At 44.4% G+C, this 17,993-nt stretch overlaps 1 protein-coding gene across 5 annotated transcripts in view; it reads right to left on the bottom strand.

Annotated features, from left to right (window-relative positions):
• LOC124009360 (unconventional myosin-Ic-like) overlaps positions 1-17,993 on the bottom strand; it is a 37,190-nt gene that overhangs the window by 2,536 nt on the left and 16,661 nt on the right. For 3 of the 5 annotated variants that reach the window (XM_046321140.1, XM_046321112.1, XM_046321121.1), the window contains 25 exons: positions 11,274-11,432; positions 10,618-10,733; positions 9,837-10,035; positions 9,387-9,467; positions 8,082-8,261; positions 7,805-7,903; positions 7,399-7,512; positions 7,224-7,295; positions 6,830-6,949; positions 6,600-6,685; positions 6,107-6,212; positions 5,933-6,013; positions 5,713-5,804; positions 5,486-5,580; positions 4,234-4,280; positions 3,977-4,057; positions 3,587-3,692; positions 3,381-3,498; positions 1,960-2,073; positions 1,742-1,818; positions 1,441-1,509; positions 1,004-1,248; positions 773-856; positions 475-568; positions 146-201 (listed from right to left, as the gene is read on the bottom strand). In XM_046321140.1, coding sequence (XP_046177096.1) covers positions 146-201; positions 475-568; positions 773-856; positions 1,004-1,248; positions 1,441-1,509; positions 1,742-1,818; positions 1,960-2,073; positions 3,381-3,498; positions 3,587-3,692; positions 3,977-4,057; positions 4,234-4,280; positions 5,486-5,580; positions 5,713-5,804; positions 5,933-6,013; positions 6,107-6,212; positions 6,600-6,685; positions 6,830-6,949; positions 7,224-7,295; positions 7,399-7,512; positions 7,805-7,903; positions 8,082-8,261; positions 9,387-9,467; positions 9,837-10,035; positions 10,618-10,733; positions 11,274-11,399 — 2,658 coding nt within the window. In that variant the 5' untranslated portion in view covers positions 11,400-11,432. Of the gene's footprint in view, positions 1-145; positions 202-474; positions 569-772; positions 857-1,003; positions 1,249-1,440; positions 1,510-1,741; positions 1,819-1,959; positions 2,074-3,380; positions 3,499-3,586; positions 3,693-3,976; positions 4,058-4,233; positions 4,281-5,485; positions 5,581-5,712; positions 5,805-5,932; positions 6,014-6,106; positions 6,213-6,599; positions 6,686-6,829; positions 6,950-7,223; positions 7,296-7,398; positions 7,513-7,804; positions 7,904-8,081; positions 8,262-9,386; positions 9,468-9,836; positions 10,036-10,617; positions 10,734-11,273; positions 11,433-12,496; positions 12,644-17,993 lie in introns of those variants that run through there. The other 2 variants (XM_046321130.1, XM_046321148.1) reach the window with 2 other exon arrangements.

Raw genomic sequence — 17,993 nt, 5'->3', positions numbered from 1 at the left:
GTACACAGGAAACAGCCAATTAGCATGATTTAAGTACTCAACCAACAACAAGAGAGTGACAGAGGTGAGACGGGTCATGGTAGACTCCAGTCCAAACGGACACAAACACTACAGGGGGATAGTACTACAACATCATGTTACTCACCTTCACTTTGTCATTGCCCAGAGTCTGTATCACTTTGAGGTTGAACTCCTCACTGTCTGTGTACAGGAAAGAGCATCTGTCAGTGGTGTGTTTGTCAAGTCTGTGAAATTTTGAAGTGTGTGTACCACAGGAGGCTGCTAAGGGGAGGACGGCTCATAGTAATGGCTGGAATGGAGCAAATGGAATGGTATCAAACACGTGTTTGATGTGCTGGATACCATTTCATTCATTCCGTTGCAGCCATGACTATGAACCCGTCCTCCCCAATTAAGGTGCAACCAGCCGCCTGAGGTGTGTACCAAGTGTGTCAGTGAGTGTGTGTGCCCTACCTAGTCTGGAGGCCACAAACAGCTTGGGGACACTCTGGGGATAGCTGTCCTTCTGGTCCTGGAAGATCTGACTGGCTACCACCTTCTGCTCCATCTATAGAGACACAGAAGAGATACATGTGGAGTTGGAGAAAGAGACAGAAGGAGAAAAGGGGAGGAGGAATGGAGTAGGGAGACAGAGAGGGAGAGTGTGTGTGTGTGTGTAAGAGAGAATAAAATGAATAGAAAGTGGACAGAAATAACCTTTCTATGTGTTCCTGTCAGGTGAGTGACAGTAACAGACAGTAGAGCAGCCTACCTGTTTCTTCCACTCTGGCTGGATCCTCCTGCAGTAGGCCCGCATCATGTTCTGCATACACAGCCTGCACAGGTGCTCTGACGCCTACACAGACATAGGGACAGATACAAATAAAACATTGACACATTGTATGTACAACAGTCAGACGCATTGCACCATCACACCTTAGCTGATGCTACATTTCCTTCAGTGTGTGTGTGTGCGTGTATGTGTACTGTGGGGCTGCAGTACCTCAGTGAGGCTAGGTGGGGGGACGGGCCAGCTCTTGTCCAGGACACTCTTGGGCGGGTTCCTAACCAGCGTCATCAGGAAAGAGAAACGCTGATGGTCCAGGAAGTACTCATTCTCTGGACAGCGCTCATAGTGGCGGTAGATGAAGCCCTTGATGAACTTGCGTATGATTTCAGCAGTGTGTCTGCGGCGCCTTGCCTTACGGCGGGATTTCATCCCTCTCCAGGCAGACTGGATCACTAGCACTATACAGAGAGAAAACAAATCAGTCATATCCCAGGAACTTCCCAACAAGCTACAACTGTGCAGAGCTCAGAAGAACAAACTAAATCATATTCTCTGCCTTACTTCATTCAGCAGAAAGTGGCTGCAGAGTAATTGCTTGAGGAAGCAGTAACTGAGAAGCAAGTAAGAGTGTGAGCTGTTTGATCCCTCACCTGCGTTTCTGATGCGGTGGTACTTGGCCCTCTCTCTGTAGCCCCTCCATGAGGTCTGTAGTGTGAGAGCTAGAACAGAGCACAGGAACAGAGGAGACAAGATGGTGGACCACAGAACAGACTATATCAATTACATCCTTATTACATTTGGTTAGTGTATTATACATCCTCATACTTCTGCCAAGGGCAGTTCACTGTTTTCTACTGCTGCTCTGCTGTTAATCATGTTATTTTCTTCAATACATGAATTCCCCCCAAACTAAACAGTCTTGTCATCGTCCTCCCTGCTGTATAGTCTTACCGATGGCGGGCCTCCTGGCCTCCAAGGCATCTTCAGTGGTGAACAGAGTCTTTGGGAAACGGATGAAGATCTTGGTCCTGCAAAGATATAGGGAATTACACATCAACAACATGCCGTCTCATGTTTCTCCTCATAACATGACTAAGGCAAATGGAAGTCCCCTTACTTTCTGTTCTCCCTCCCTCCCCCTCTCCCCCTCCCTCCCTGTGTGTACATACTTTCCCAATTTGTATTCCTCTGGTTTATAGCCCAGGTGTTGGACCAGAGTGGCAACTCCATCAGCCAGTCTGCCCTGCCAGTTAGGCCACGTCCCGGGACACAGAGACTTGTACCTGTGGTTAAATAAATGTATGTGGTTAATATAGAAACTGTGGTTATAGAAACGTGTAAATAGTCACATAATACAGTGCATTCAGAAAATATTCAGACCCCTTCCCCTTTTCCACATTTTGTTACGTTACAGCCTTATTCTAAAATTGATTTTAAAAACTATTTTCCTCACACAATACCCCATAATGACAAAGCGAAAACAGTTTTTTAGACATTTTTGCAAATTTATAAAACCATAAAAACATTGAAAAAACGTATTTACATAAGTATTGAGGCCTTTTGCCATGAGACTCTAAATTGAGCTCAGGCGCATCCTGTTTCCATTGATCATCCTTGAGATGTTTCTACAACTTGATTGGAGTAAATTCAATTTATTGGACATGATTTGGAAAGGCACACATCTGTACATATAAGGTCCCACAGTTGACAGTGCATGTCAGAGAAAAAACCAAGCCATGAGGTCAAATTAATTCCCGTAGAGCTCTGAGACAGGATTGTGTCGAGGCACAGATCTGGGGAAGGGTACCAAACATTTCCGCAGCATTGAAGGTCCCCAAGAACACAGTGGCCTCCATCAATCTTAAATGGAAGAAGTTCGGAACCACAAGACTCTTCCGAGAGCTGGCCGCTCGGGCCTAACTGAGCAATCGGGGGAGAAGGGCCTTGGTCAGGGAGGTGGCCAACCAAGATTCTCTGGTCTGATGAAACCATGATTAAACTCTTTGGCCTGAATGCCAAGCATCACGTCTGGAGGAAACCTGGCACCATCATTATGGTGAAGCAACGTGGTGGCAGCATCATCATGCTGTTGGGATGTTTTTCAGCAGCAAGGACTGGGAGACTAGTCAAGATCAAGGGAAAGATGAACAAAGCAAAGTACAGAGACATCCTTGATGAAAACCTGCTCCAGAGGGCTCAGGACCTCAGACTGGGGCCGTTCCAACAGGACAATGACCCTAAGCACACAGCCAAGACAATGCATGAGTGGCTTCGGAACAAGTCTCTGAATGTCCTTGAGTGGCCCAGCCAGAGCCGGGACTTGAACCCAATTGAACATCTCTGGAGAAACCTGAAAATAGCTGTGCAGCGACGCTCCCCATCCAACCTGACAGAGCATGAGAGGAACTCCCCAAACATCAAGCTTGTAGCATCATACCCAAGAAGACTCAAGGCTGTAATCGCTGCCAAAGGTGCTTCAACGAAGTACTGAGTAAAGGGTCTGAATACTTAGAATAAGGCTGAAACGTAACAAAATGTGGAAAAAGGGGTCTAAATACATTCAGAATGCACTGTATACAAACAAACATACCTCTGTAGGAAGGCTTCGTAGCGCCGGCGGTAGGCAAAGCCAGCTCTCCTGACTCTCAGGTTCTCCATCAGACCCAGATATTTGACCTGGTGTCTGACCAGAGCCTCATCAAACCTCCCTGTTGAGAAAGAATATTACATTGTCTGATTGATTGATTGACTGATTTACTGATTGACTGATTGACTGATTTTACTGTGTACGATTACCTGACTGCTTGGCATCGTTGGGTTTGATACAGCGCACATAGGATGGCTCCTTAGACATCAGGATCTCTATCAGTTTGGCCAGGCTGTTCTTAAACTGAGTGGCAGCCTGCAGAGGGCAGCAGTGAGGTGCGATATCAAACTGTGTGTATTTGTGTGCGTGTTTGCTGACTAAACTCAACTTTCAGCACCCAAAGAAAAGCCTGCATTTACACATGACATTGTCCCGTGTAAATGTGTGCTATTCTTTTGTTGTGTAAAATAATTATTTGGGTGCCGAAATCCAGTCCGCCCACACTAGTCGCTGCTCAACTCCAATGTAAATCACGGAGTTGAGTTTAGTCGGCTGTGAGAGTATATTTGTCTGTGTATGTCTGTGTGCGTGTATCTCACCGTCTCTGGGCGTTTCTGGGTCGTCACCTCCTCTCTGTGGAAGCACTGACTCAGGATTTGGTTATCTGACTGGCATATGACCTGAACAGAGAAAGCACAACACGGAACCATATAAACACACCACACCTATGGACACTATACTGCATATACCTACTGTAGTGTACACACATAAACAGTGTGAAGGAGTTCTGAGAGAGTTCATGAGTGTGGTGAGTGTGGTCTGTGTTCTCATTTCTCTATTGTTACTCCAGCCTCACCTCTTTCAGGTTTCTGTAGAGCAGGTCGGTGTTTTTGTCCAGAAACCCTGTGATGCAGAGGAACATAAAACAATACAGAGAGAGTGTGTGGTTGAAATCAGTCAATTATTTATTGCAGTTATACTCCAAATATTTCTGTGACCAACCTTTTATTTAGTTTGTTTCACTTTTTCAGAAGGGGGGGGGTTTACAGGTACAGGTATAGCATTCAAACTCATATTCATTCAGATATATTCATATATTCAGTTATCATGACATTCGAAAGAAGATAAAAAACACATCAGAAATTAATATAAAGATAAAGAACAGTATCAACAGTTTGGTAAAATTTTGTCTGCAAGGAAAATAAACAAAAAAGTCTCCCCCTCCCATTGGTTTCTGATGAAGCATGTAGGTTATCTTGTTTTTTAATAAACTGGCTTTTGTCTGGATGTACCAATTTGGGTAAGTAAGTTTTGAAACAGGACGACAGAATTTTTGGAAAATAGTTTATCAAAACTAGAGGGCGATATTGAGCACACTGAGTGGAGTCCGTACCTTTTTTTATAAAAGGAAAATTAGTGCTGTATTCACATCCCTTCCAAATGAACTTTTGTGAATGTTCAGTGCGTGCGCAATGTTTATCAGCGGCATGGGACCCAGCTTCTCCTACCCAAACACTTCATAGAAAGACTGCTCATTAAAAAAGTTGCCCGCTTCCACACCAGTTACAAGTCCAGTGACCCGTACATTTTTGAGGGATTCCGTTTTCTCTTTTAAGAGTTTGATTATCCATTTCAACTTAGCTCGCTCTTTTTGCAGGTCATGAGTCGTACCTCTGTCGCATTGGCTGTCTTCTCCAGACTTTTCACTTTAGTTGAAAAGGTCTCCACTTCAGCAGTGAGCACTGCCAATGATTCATTTACTGGTTTTAATTGTATGTCAAGGGCAGAGGTAATTTCCACACAAACAATCTCTCGTATAGTAGCGGCCAGCTCTTTCTGTAGTCTGGTGTTGAAAACCGCCATGTTCCCACAGTTGAATTGTGGATGGACATATTCTAGTTGCTGAAGTGAAATAGACCTGTTAGTTATTTCTGGTCACACAATGAATGTCCCACACCTTTATATGATGTTTAGTATTGACAAGTTTTAGGAAATAAGTCAGTAAATTTATAGTCATTTGCAAAAGAAAGCCACACAATGCGTTTCAATGCATTCCTCTGACACGGAACCAGCAGTTCTACTATTGACTGATTGATTAGCTAGCTCACCATTGACAGTGTAGTTGACCTCTCCAGCATAATGAATCAGTCTGAACTCCTCCCTGCCCACCGCCTTGCGTGTCTTCCCATTCGCCAATTTGTGACTGACAGACAGAGACAACTCATATCTTAGATACAGAGCCACAAATATACACACAAATACATTTTGGGTGATGGTGCAAATACACAAACAAAATATGACATGTGTGTGTGTGTAAGAGAAAGATTGGACTCACGTGACAAAATGGGCATGGCCTCCCAAAGTGTCCTCAAGCTTCTCCAGGAAGGAGATATCACTGGGCTCCCCTGGCCTCAAACACTCCTCATCCTACAACACATTTCACATTTACATGTTAACATTCAAATAGAGAGAGGGAGAGAGATACCAGAGAGAGGAGAAAGACTAAAGAGAGTCAGATAAACTACTAAACTGAAGGGAACGCCAGTCATTCTCACCAGGATGGAGATAAAGCCTTTGTGTTTCTCCTCCACCAGGTCACAGATGATCTTGTTGTCAAAGTACTTCACCGGCTCCCACTGAAATACACAGTTGCATTTAATGAACTACAACCTCATCACTAGTGTACCTCTATTCTTGTTTTGTATTTTTCTCTGAGTACACAGACTCACAGTGATGCCCTCTGCTTCGTATTCCTCCTGCTCAGACTTGAGGGTGAGCTTGATGAACAGCTGCTGCAGCTTCTCATTGCAGTAGTTGATGCAGAACTGCTCAAAACTACAGGGAGATGGTTAGGTTTAGAAAGATGGCACAAAACAACTGTGCTACAATATGTTAATTAGGCAGCCTAATTCGGATCTTTGTTTCACAAATTGGTCTTTTGACCAATCAGATCTGATGTGAAAAAGATCTGATGTGATTGGTCAAAAGACCAATATTAGAGGAAATAATATCAGAATTGGGTTGACTGTACAAACAAATGGCTCACACACACACGCACACACGCACACACGCACACACACACACACACACACACACACACACACACACACACACACACACACACACACACACACACACACACACACACACACACACACACACACACACACACACACACACACACACACACAGTAAGTTAACAGCTAGAATGTTTTCAGGTACCTATTGTGTTGGAAGACCTCAAAGCCGTAGATATCCAGCAGTCCTATGACTGATGATGAGCCCTTACTGCTGTTGTACACTTCATCCTATAAATAGAACACAATCCACTCAGTTTTGGAGGTAGCAAGCAGCATTACGGTAGCTGGCAAAGAGAGAGAGCAATAATTAAGAGGAAATAATTGGTGAATTGTTTTGCTAGCTAGCTATCATGATTGATGTGTGTGAGAGACCTTGAAAGCCAGAGACTGGTTGATCTTTGCCACCAGCCAGGTGAAGGCACGGCCGTAAACCGCTTTGGCCAAGGCATCACGGGCTGCCACAGCCTGCTCAAAACTCAACGGGCCTATCATCTGGAACATACACACACATAAGTACGCAGTACACACACATACGTACACACACATTGAAATAAAATACTTTCATGTGTTATTTCTGGGCTCAGCTGTACTTTATCAGTATCCTCTCTTTTAAACAAATTCATCAAAATATTCATGCCATACACATCAGTGGCATACTGTATTACTTCTTGGTAAGTGGGATATTAAATTAGATTATATAAAATTATATTAGCAGGCTTCAGGCATAGTTTTGTATGAAGTGAAACATCCCATCATACACACTCACCTCTTCCCCTTTGGCAGTGAGTTTCTTATGAGTGAGAGCCTCTCTCAGTGCTAGTCCATCCACACCCAACAGCTGCAGATCAAGCAGGACAACATCAACATCTACCTTTAAAATGGAGAACTAGGGAATGTGTCAGTCTGTGGGAGGAGGTAGAGTTCATGTTAGAAGTTCTAACCTTGGACAGATATGTGAGCTGTGGCTCAGTGGTGATCTGGGTTTCTCCATCCTCCCCTTCTCCAAACTGAGTGTTCCCAAGATGAAGGACACTTGCGATTATATTCAACAGATCCTAGCAGGGAGAGAGAAGAGACACATTTAAACCATGACATTCTCACTGTTTTCAGAGTGAAACTTTGGGTGGGTATTTGCAGTGACATACAGTATGTACACCAGTGGAGGCTGGTGGGAGGAGCTATAGGAGAACGGGCTCATTGTAATAGCTGGGTGTGAACAATTGGAACAGAGTCAAACATGAGGTTTCCATATGTTTGATATCGTTCCATTCATTCCATTATAATGAGCACGTTCTTCCATAGCTTCCCCCACCAGCCTCCTCTGATGTACACTAAAGTGTTTCTGACCTCCACCTCCTGTTCATGGAAGCCGATGACAGTCAGGGCTTTCCTCACTGTTTTCCAGTCACTCTTGTCATTGATGGAGCTCACCCTGGGACAGCAACCCTAAGAGGTACAGGACATCCCTGTTCAAATTACTGCACACACACACACACACACACACACACACACACACACACACACACACACACACACACACACACACACACACACACACACACACACACACACACACACACACACACACACACACACACACACACACACACACACACACACACACCATGACCAGGTAGTGGTATTTCTGAGCGTTTCTCTCCAGGCCCAGCTTGCTGAGCTGGTCTTGTTCTCCTCCCTCCAGCAGCTGGTAGAAGATATGGAAGTTCCTCTCTCCGTGGTTCTGGTGCACCACACGAGACTTCTCCAGTAGGTAGTTGAGGATGTGGCCTCCTATGGGTGCCCCCTAGGGGAGGTTAGGCACAGGGACAGTCAAGGTACTGTTGAGTGTGGTCCTACTAGAGCTTCTTTAGCTGCATCATGTTTTAGATTCATAGTAAGGCATGCTGTATGGTATGCCATGAATGTCACATGTATTAGTCACGCACAATCTGTTGATTGATTATTACAGGGGCTGAGTCATTGGATTACTTGGGCTCTCTCATACCGTCCCTGAGAGGGGTGCGTCACCTGAGTGGGTTGAGTCACTGATGTGATCATCCTGTCTGGGTTGGCGCCCCCTCCTTGGGTTGTGCCGTGGCTGAGATATTTGTGGGCTATACTCAGCCTTGTCTCAGGATGGTAAGTTGGTGGTTGAAGATATCCCTCTGTGGTGTGGGGGCTGTGCTTTGGCAAAGTGGGTGGGGTTATATCCTTCCTGTTTGGCCCTGTCCGGGGGTGTCCTCGGATGGGGTAACAGTGTCTCCTGACCCCTCCTGTCTCAGCCTCCAGTATTTATGCTGCAGTAGTTTATGTGTCGGGGGGCTAGGGTCAGTTTGTTATATCTGGAGTACTTCTCCTGTCCTATTCGGTGTCCTGTGTGAATTTAAGTGTGCTCTCTCTAATTCTCTCTTTCTTTCTCTCTCTCGGAGGACCTGAGCCCTAGGACCATGCCTCAAGACTACCTGACATGATGACTCCTTGCTGTCCCCAGTCCACCTGGCCGTGCTGCTGCTCCAGTTTCAACTGTTCTGCCTTATTATTATTGGACCATGCTGGTCATTTATGAACATTTGAACATCTTGGCCATGTTCTGTTATAATCTCCACCCGGCACAGCCAGAAGAGGACTGGCCACCCCACATAGCCTGGTTCCTCTCTAGGTTTCTTCCTAGGTTTTGGCCTTTCTAGGGAGTTTTTCCTAGCCACCGTGCTTCTACACCTGCATTGCTTGCTGTTTGGGGTTTTAGGCTGGGTTTCTGTACAGCACTTTGAGATATCAGCTGATGTACGAAGGGCTGTATATATACATTTGATTTGATTTAACGGAATGGGGTGCTGTATAGATAGTATGGCATGAGTGTCAGCGATGGTAGACCTATATGTGGGAAATCCCTCAATCCAGGAGCTAAAGGAAGGGAAAACAGGCTTACCCTGAAGTCAAACTGGACATCCATGTATTTTCCAAAGCGGCTGGAATTGTCGTTTCGCAATGTTTTGGCATTACCAAAGGCCTGCAGAGAGAGAGCCAGGAAAAGAGAGAGAGAGAGAGGAAGTGAGTGTGGGAAACAACAGAGATAAGATCAAACACAGCTGAGAGAGAGGAAGCATTAACAGTACAGTAATAGCATGTTCACAGCAGCACCTATCTATTGTTATGGCTTTGTCAGAGATTGGTTCAAAATATGCAATGGATCAACATGCTTTCCCTCATCTACTAATAGAGTTACTTCTTTGAAGGAACATAATTTTGTAGTGGGCCATTCATTTATCTCATTAATGTTACACCAGTCTCAGTACCCCTGCTATAAATGTCCTTCCTCCTCCAGAGCCTATAGAGGTGCTCCTAGGAAGAAATCCTTGGGAGTGGGCGGGGTGTGTACCTCAAGAACAGGGTTGGACTGCAGCAGCCTGTCCCGGATCGTGCTCATGTGGTCAGTGACAGGGCAGGTAGTGGCATAGTACTGGAGGATCTTCTTAGAGGCCTCGGTCTTCCCTGCTCCGCTTTCCCCAGAGATCAGGATACACTGGTCCCTCCTCTCAGTCCGCATGGCTCGGTATGTGTTGTCTGACACCGCATAGCTACAGGACAGAGAAACAGAGGGGTGGGATACAAACATGATGTCAGCTAGTGATTGGGCTCATACTGGTGTATTCACATACAGTGGATCACCATCTGATAGTAAACATAGACTACATATTGTAAATGTAAGCACATTCAGATATACACACACTCATTCTAGTCCTGCTGGGTCAGAGAAAGGTTAACCTCAATGGGATTGGTGTCCCCCACCCCACAGGATGGTTAAGCTAATGTAGGCTAATGTGATTAGCGGGTTGGAAGTAACAAAAACATTTCTGAGGACATAAAAGTATCTGAAATGGGCAGAAAGCTTAATTTTTTGTTAAATCTAACTACACTGTCCAATTTACAGTAGCTATTACAGTGAAAGAATACCATGCTATTGTTTGAGGAGAGAGCACAGTTATGAACTCGAAAATGTATTAATAAACCAATTAGGCACATTTGGGCAGTCTTGATAGAACATTTTGAACAGAATTGCAATGGTTCATTGAATCAGTCTAAAACTTTGCACACACAATGGTGCCATCTAGTGGCCAAAATCTAAATTGTGGCTAATTAGGGGTCAGAGGGTGACTTACATGTGGGGTGATATCTCGTAGAAGCTGACCCCTCGATAGCGCTCCATGTGCGCCTTGGAGTAGATCTCCAGGTCCTTGTATGGGTTCACTGATACCAACACTGACCCTATGTAGGTCTGACAGGGAGACAAGACCCGCACACTGCAGTCACCAACCCCTCTAATACAAAACCCACAAAAACACTGATATAAAAAAATCTACCAATAGCAAACATTATGTTAAAGCTACAGATGTAAGATCTTCATTCCAGACGGATTGCTACAGCAGGGAAATTATCATGCAGCAACAGGAAATGTGAATTTTTCTGTGGATTATAATTATTGGACATTTTTTTGTAGGGTACAACGCAAATCAGGTCAAACATTATGTTAAAGCTACAGATGTAGGATCTTCATTTCAGCCAGAAAACTATCCTGCAGCAACAGGAAATGTGAATTATAATTATTGGACATTTCTTGTAGTGTACAAGGCAAATCAAGTGGACAATACAAACTTTAGATGCCTTTTTAAACCTTGAATCCACTACAAGTTTGCATTCCTGCTATGCAGGGAAATTCTCAGCAACTAAAGAGTGATCCAATTGAGATCCTACATCTGTATGCAGAGTCATTTTTATGATAAGATTTCCATATAGCCTATATGATATGATTCTTTACATAGATGAGTTTCTCTCCAAAGCGTCGACGCAGGTTCTCAATGAAGGCCGCCTCGCTAGTGTAATTCTCCAACAGCACAAAGTCCTGCACCCCCACCCTGTCCCGGGCTGTCAGAGTACTCTCCATAACTCTATGAACTCTGCCCTCACCTCCCACCTCCTATAGAGAGAGAGAAAGGGAGGGGGATAGAAGGGGGAGACATCATTGCCTGCCACTCTTTCCCACATACATACAATCCCAAATAATATAATAATAATAATAATAATAATAAATGCAATTTAGCAGACGCTTTTATCCAAATTGAAACCCACCACTATGCACTTCAACTAGACCTGAATTTTTTTTCTTTTTACCATCTAAACCGCTGTGAAATATATTTTCAATAACCAAGAATATTGTATTTTCAGCTGTTTGAAGCTGGTGTACAAAACCTAAAGTAAAAGACGCAAAAATGAGACTTAAGCATGGGAAGCATAGAAATAAAGCACATAGAACAGGTCTACCGCTTCTTAGACTTGCGTTCAATGAGAATGGCATATCTCTAACTCACATTTCTATGTGAATTCTGTCAGATTTTGTGACATATTGCAGCTTTAACCCAGAAGTCAGCAGAACCAATGTGTCGGAGAAACCACCGTCCGACTGACGACAGAGGTCAGCTTGCAGGCGCACGGCCTGCCACAAGGAGTTATTAGAGATAGATAAGCCATGAAAAGCCCCGCCGGCTAAACCCTCCCCTAACCCGGATGGTGCTGGCCAAATTGTGCACCGCCTTTTGGGGCTCCCGGTCATGGAGGGTAGGGCAGAGGGTCGAGTTGGGATTGGGCGTTTACTGACAACACCACAGCACTACAAATAAACACATCCACAAGAAGCTTGTCAGGAACAACCATATCAACCAGAGTAAAGCACACACAGGACGTTCAGACATGCAGAACATAAATCAAACAATGAAGCCATTTCAATAATCCTTAATATAAACAGTGTCTCTAAGATCCTCTATTGTGTGATTGTGAGATAGCATATTGGGATGTATATACAGTAAATACAGGCTTTAGCGCCAGTCAGGTTCTGACCAATGCTGCTAAAAAGGTGTGTGTACATGTAAACCCTGGTATTCTGATGACAAACGGAGCACAGATAGGGAAATAATACCCAGAGAAGTTCACCGACATGTTAATCTGAAAATATCAGAAGAGAACAGACACAAAAAATATACCTACCGTGAATTGGTGTGTGCATTATCCAGTTACGACTACTATTATCCACCAGTACAGAACAGAAATGTCTAGGTTACATCCTGCATTCCACGACCGTTCCACTACAACCAATCACCCTCTAGTCTGTTTGATCACTCACTGTGTCAGGTGTAATAATTTGAAGTGCGTAAGCAAGCCCCCTAACACACACACACACACACACACACACACACACACACACACACACACACACACACACACACACACACACACACACACACACACACACACACACACACACACACACACACACACACACACACACACACACACACACACACACACACACACACACACACACACACACACAAAGGCACACTGGGAGAGGAACAATGGGGCCAGGGGCTTTGGGAACACACAGTCCTCTCAGGGGTGTCGTTAGGGGTTGGTTAATGTCACTAACTGGTCGTTATCTCTGAACGCTTAATGGTGGAAAATCCTTGAAACAACACAAGGACAACAGTGGAGTGAAGCCAAGAACTATGAGCAGGGGAAAGCCAGGAGACACTTCCACTCTACACTCCTACCCAGCCCCCCTCCACCTCAGAGTATTGTTCTTGCAGGTGGCCTTCCTGCAGAAAGTAAAACACACAGAGGAATCCCCTCATGCACACACACACACACACACACACGCACGTATAGTGATTTTCCTGAAGGTATTTTAGAGTCAGGCTTAGGGTCAGGTCTTCAAGGATCTCCACTGAATGTGTCTTTTGTGTGTTTGGCTGTTTGTGTGTTTCTCTAAAATGCTGCCTCATCCTCTACGGGATCGGTGACCCCCCCCCCCCCCCTCCCCCCACGGGACGTTTAATCTAATTTAGGCTAATGTGATTAGCATGAGGTTTGAAGTAACAACAATATTTCTGAGGACATAGAATTATCTGAAATGGGCAGAAAGCTCACATTTTTGTTAAACCTAAATACATTGTCCAATTTACTGTAGCTATTACAGTGAAAGAATACCATGTTATTGTTTGAGGAGAGTGCACAGCTATGAACTCGAAAATGTATTAATAAACCAATTAGAAACATTTAGGCAGTCTTGATAGAACATTTTGAAGAGAAATTCAATGGTTCATTGAATCAGTCTAAAACTTTGCAAATACACTGCTGCCATCTAGTAGCCAAAATCTAAATTGTGGCTAACCTGGAATAGTTACGTTATGTTCTCTTGCATTAAAATGATGTTGGGACAAAAAAATGATCTTTTACCAGATCTAAATGTGTTATATTCTTCTACATTAATTTCACATTTCCACAAACTTCAAAGTGTTCCCTTTGAAATGGCATCAATAATATGCATATCCTTGCTTCCGGTCCTGAGCTACAGGCAGTTGGAGTTGGGTACGTCATTTTAGGCGAAAACTGAAAAAAAGGGTCCGATCCTTAAGAGGTTGGGTTGTGAGTGGACTCTCAAGTAGTATAGGCCTAGTTACTGTGGCCCCGTGAACAGGGTCCTGTGGCCCTTAGAAGAGATGAGTGTTCTATATAATATAAGAAAATCACAAGACTCTGTGTAGAGTATCCATCGGCCCTGTAGGTAATGAAGTTTGATGGACCTGTGAGGATGTATAGTTGAAGTGGGACGTTTACATACCCTTAGGTTGGAGTCATTAAAACTCGTTTTTTAACGACTCCACAAATTTCTTGTTAACAAACTATAGTTTTGTTAAGTAATTTTTCCAACAATTGTTTACAGAGAGATTATTTAACTTATAATTCACTGTATCACAATTCCAGTGGGTCAGAAGTTTACATACACTAAGTCGACTGTGCCTTTAAACAGTTGGAAAATTCCCGAAAATGACATCATGGCTTTAGAAGCGTCTGTTAGGCCAATTGACATCATTTGAGTCAATTGGAGGTGTACCTGTGGATGTATTTCAAGGCCTATCTTCAAACTCAGTGCCTCTTTGCTACACATCATGAGAAAATCAAAAGAAATCAGCCAAGACCTCAGAAAAAAAATTGTAGACCTCCACAAGTCTGGTTCATCCTTGAGAGCAATTTCCGAACACCTGAAGGTACCACGTTCATCTGTACAAACAATAGTACGCAAATATAAACACCATGGGACCATGCAGCCGTCATACCGCTCAGGAAGGAGACGCATTCTGTCTCCTAGAGATGAACATATGTAACAGTATAATTTTAAACCGTCCCCTCGCCCATACCCGGGCGCGAACCAGGGACCTTCTGCACACATCAACAACAGTCACCCACGAAGCATCGTTACCCATCGCTCCACAAAAGCCGCGGTCCTTGCAGAGCAAGGGGAACTACTACTTCAAGGTCTCAGAGCAAGTGACGTAACCGATTGAAACGCTATTTAGCGCACACCGCTAACTAAGCTAGCCGTTCCACATCCGTTACACTCACCCCCCTTTTGACCTTTCTCCTTTTTCCGCAGCAACCAGTAATCCGGGTCAACAGCATCAATGTAACAGTACAATTTTAAACCGCCCCCTCGCCCATACCCGGGCGCGAACCAGGGACCTTCTGCACACATCAACAACAGTCACCCTCGAAGCATCGTTACCCATCGCTCCACAAAAGCCACGGCCCTTGCAGAGCAAGGGGAACTACTACTTCAAGGTCTCAGAGCAAGTGACGTAACCGATTGAAACGCTATTTAGCGCACACCGCTAACTAAGCTAGCCGTTTCACATCCGTTACACATACTTTGGTGAGAAAAGTGCAAATCATTCCCAGAACAACAGCAAAGGTTCTTGTGAAGATGCTGGAGGAAACAAGTACAAAAGTATCTATATCCACAGTAAAACAAGTCCTATATTGACATAACCTGAAAGGCCGCTCAGCAAGGAAGAAGCCACTGCTCCAAAACCACCATAAAAAAAGCCAGACTACGGTTTGCAACTGCACATGAAGACAAAGATCGTACCTTTTGGAGAAACGTCCTCTCGTCTAAAGAAACAAAAATTGTTTGGCCATAATGACCATCATTATGTTTGGAGGAAAAAGGGGGAGGCTTGCAAGCCGAAGAACACCATCCCAACCTTGAAGCACGGGGGTGGCAGCATCTTATTGTGGGGGAGCTTTGCTGCAGGAGGGACTGGTGCACTTCACAAAATAGATGGCCACATGAGGAAGGAAAATTATGTGGATATATTGAAGCAATATCTCAAGACATCAGTCAGGAAGTTAAAGCTTGGTCACAAATGGGTCTTCCAAATGGACAATGACCCCAAGCACACTTCCAAAGTTGTGGCAAAATGGCTTAAGGACAACAAAGTCAGGATATTGGAATGGCCATCACAAAGCCCTGACCTCAATCCCATAGAATATTTGTGGGCAGAACTGAAAAAGCGTGTGCGAGCAAGGAGGCCTACAAAACCTGACTCATTTACACCAGCTTTGTCAGGAGGAAATGGGCCAAAATTCACCCAACTTATTGTGGGATGCTTGTGGAAGGCTACCCGAAACGTTTGACCCAAGTTAAACAATTTGAAGGCAATGCCACCAAATACTAATTGAGTGTATGTAAACTTCTGACCCACTGGGAATGTGATGAAAGAAATAAAAGTGTAAATAAATAATTCTCTACTATTATTCTGACATTTCCCATTCTTAAGATAAAGTGGTGATCCTAACTGACCTACAAAATTAAATTTTTACTAAGATTAAACTGTAGGTGTTGTAGTCGTTGGTGTTGTAGTTTTGTGTGTTGCAATCCTATGGAGCAGTGAGGGCTGTGAAAGGAGTCTTCTTGAAAAGCAATGAGGACTGTGGAAGTTGTAGTCCAATAGAGCGGTGAGGGCTGTTGTTGCTGCAATACTGTACTATGGAGGGTGCGTTTGTATAACTGATGAATTTACGAACGCTCAACACCCATTGAATATGGCCGGTATCATTAAACGTTGGCAAAAAAGCGTAATTAAATTGTCTCCAGCAGCACAGTTAGTCACAAACCCTCTGGATGACATGAAAACAGCCTAAATAGCTCTGCTAGGGCAAATAAAATGGACAAAGTGAGTTGTTCTGTCATTTATGTCTGGAAGTAGCTAGCCATTTCGCTAACTTTAGCCAGTTAATTTGAGTGCTTGACTGCCGCTGTGAGGTCAGAACGCTCGGATCAACCCTACTCCTTGGCCAGAGCTTCCAGTGCGCGCTCTGAATGCTCAGAGTGCGAAACAGTCTGAATTTACGAACGCACAATCTGACAACGCTCTGAATTTACGAATGCCCAGAGCATACTCTTAGGGCGCTCTGGCACTCCAGCGAGAATTTACGAACGCACCCGTAGTAGTGAGGGATGTGAGTGTTTTAGTCTTATGGAGTAGAGAGTCTTGTGGGTGTTGTAGTCCTATTTTAATTTGATTTATTAGTATCCACATTAGCCGACGCCAACAGCGACAGCTAGTCTTACTGGGGTCCGACACATACATTACAGAGAAAATACTTTACAATTGACATACATTTAAAAACATTAACATGTAGTGTGTGTGTGTGTGTGCATCTATCAGTTACACATACTGTACATGTCAGTACATACACACAACAACTAGGTGAGGGTTGAGGGTTATGTAGTCCTATGGAGCCAAGAGGGTTGTGAGTGGTACATCTATGAGAGGCAGCAGGGAGGCTTCAGCAGGACTTGGCTCTGGGCCCCTTAAGGCAGGGGTGCTGGGCTGATTCCCCTCAGTCTCTTCCTTATAAGGCGCCCCTCTGCTCCGTCCCCAGACATACCTACTATGGGTGGACACACACCAGCTCCACAGCTGTCGCTCCAGCATGGATGTGCTAGCACTGGACAGAGTGGAAAAATACCAGCCACCAGCTACAGTATATCCCAGGAGAGGCTAGTGCCAGTCCCAGGCAATGTAATGACTCATAGTAATGGTGGGAGAACTATAGTCCAAATGTTGGTTTTACAATCCTTGTGGGGACCAAAAAAATGATTCCCATTCAAAATGATATATTACCCTAACCCTAAACCTAACTCTTCTTGAACTGCACTTCACGGTAAAGTCTACACTTGTTGTATTCGGCGCATGTGACAAATAAAGTTTGTTTTGATCTCTAGCATTAACCCTTAAGCCCATTTATTTGTTTTGTTTTGTTTTATTTAACTAGGCAAGTCAGTTAAGAACAAATTCTTATTTACAATGACGGCCTACACCGACCAAACCCGGATGACACTGGGCCAATTGTGCGCCGCCCTATGGGACTCCCAATCGCGTTCGATTCTGATACAGCCTGGACTTAAACCAGGGAGCCTGTAGTGACGCCTGCACTGAGATGCAGCGCCTTAGACCGCTGCGCCACCCGTGAGCCCCAACCTAACCCTTATTCTAAACTTAACCCTAAAATAGCCTTTTTCCCTTGTGGGGACTGACGAAATGTCCCCACTTTTTTGCTTGTGGGGACTGACGAAATGTCCGCCACACACACACACACACACACACACACACACACACACACACACACACACACACACACA

Source organism: Oncorhynchus gorbuscha, linkage group LG02, assembly GCF_021184085.1.
Source record: "Oncorhynchus gorbuscha isolate QuinsamMale2020 ecotype Even-year linkage group LG02, OgorEven_v1.0, whole genome shotgun sequence".
NCBI classification, from domain to species: Eukaryota; Metazoa; Chordata; class Actinopteri; order Salmoniformes; family Salmonidae; genus Oncorhynchus; species Oncorhynchus gorbuscha.
The sequence above is the reverse complement of the archived record's forward strand: the minus strand, read 5'-3'. Positions and strand labels throughout refer to the sequence as shown.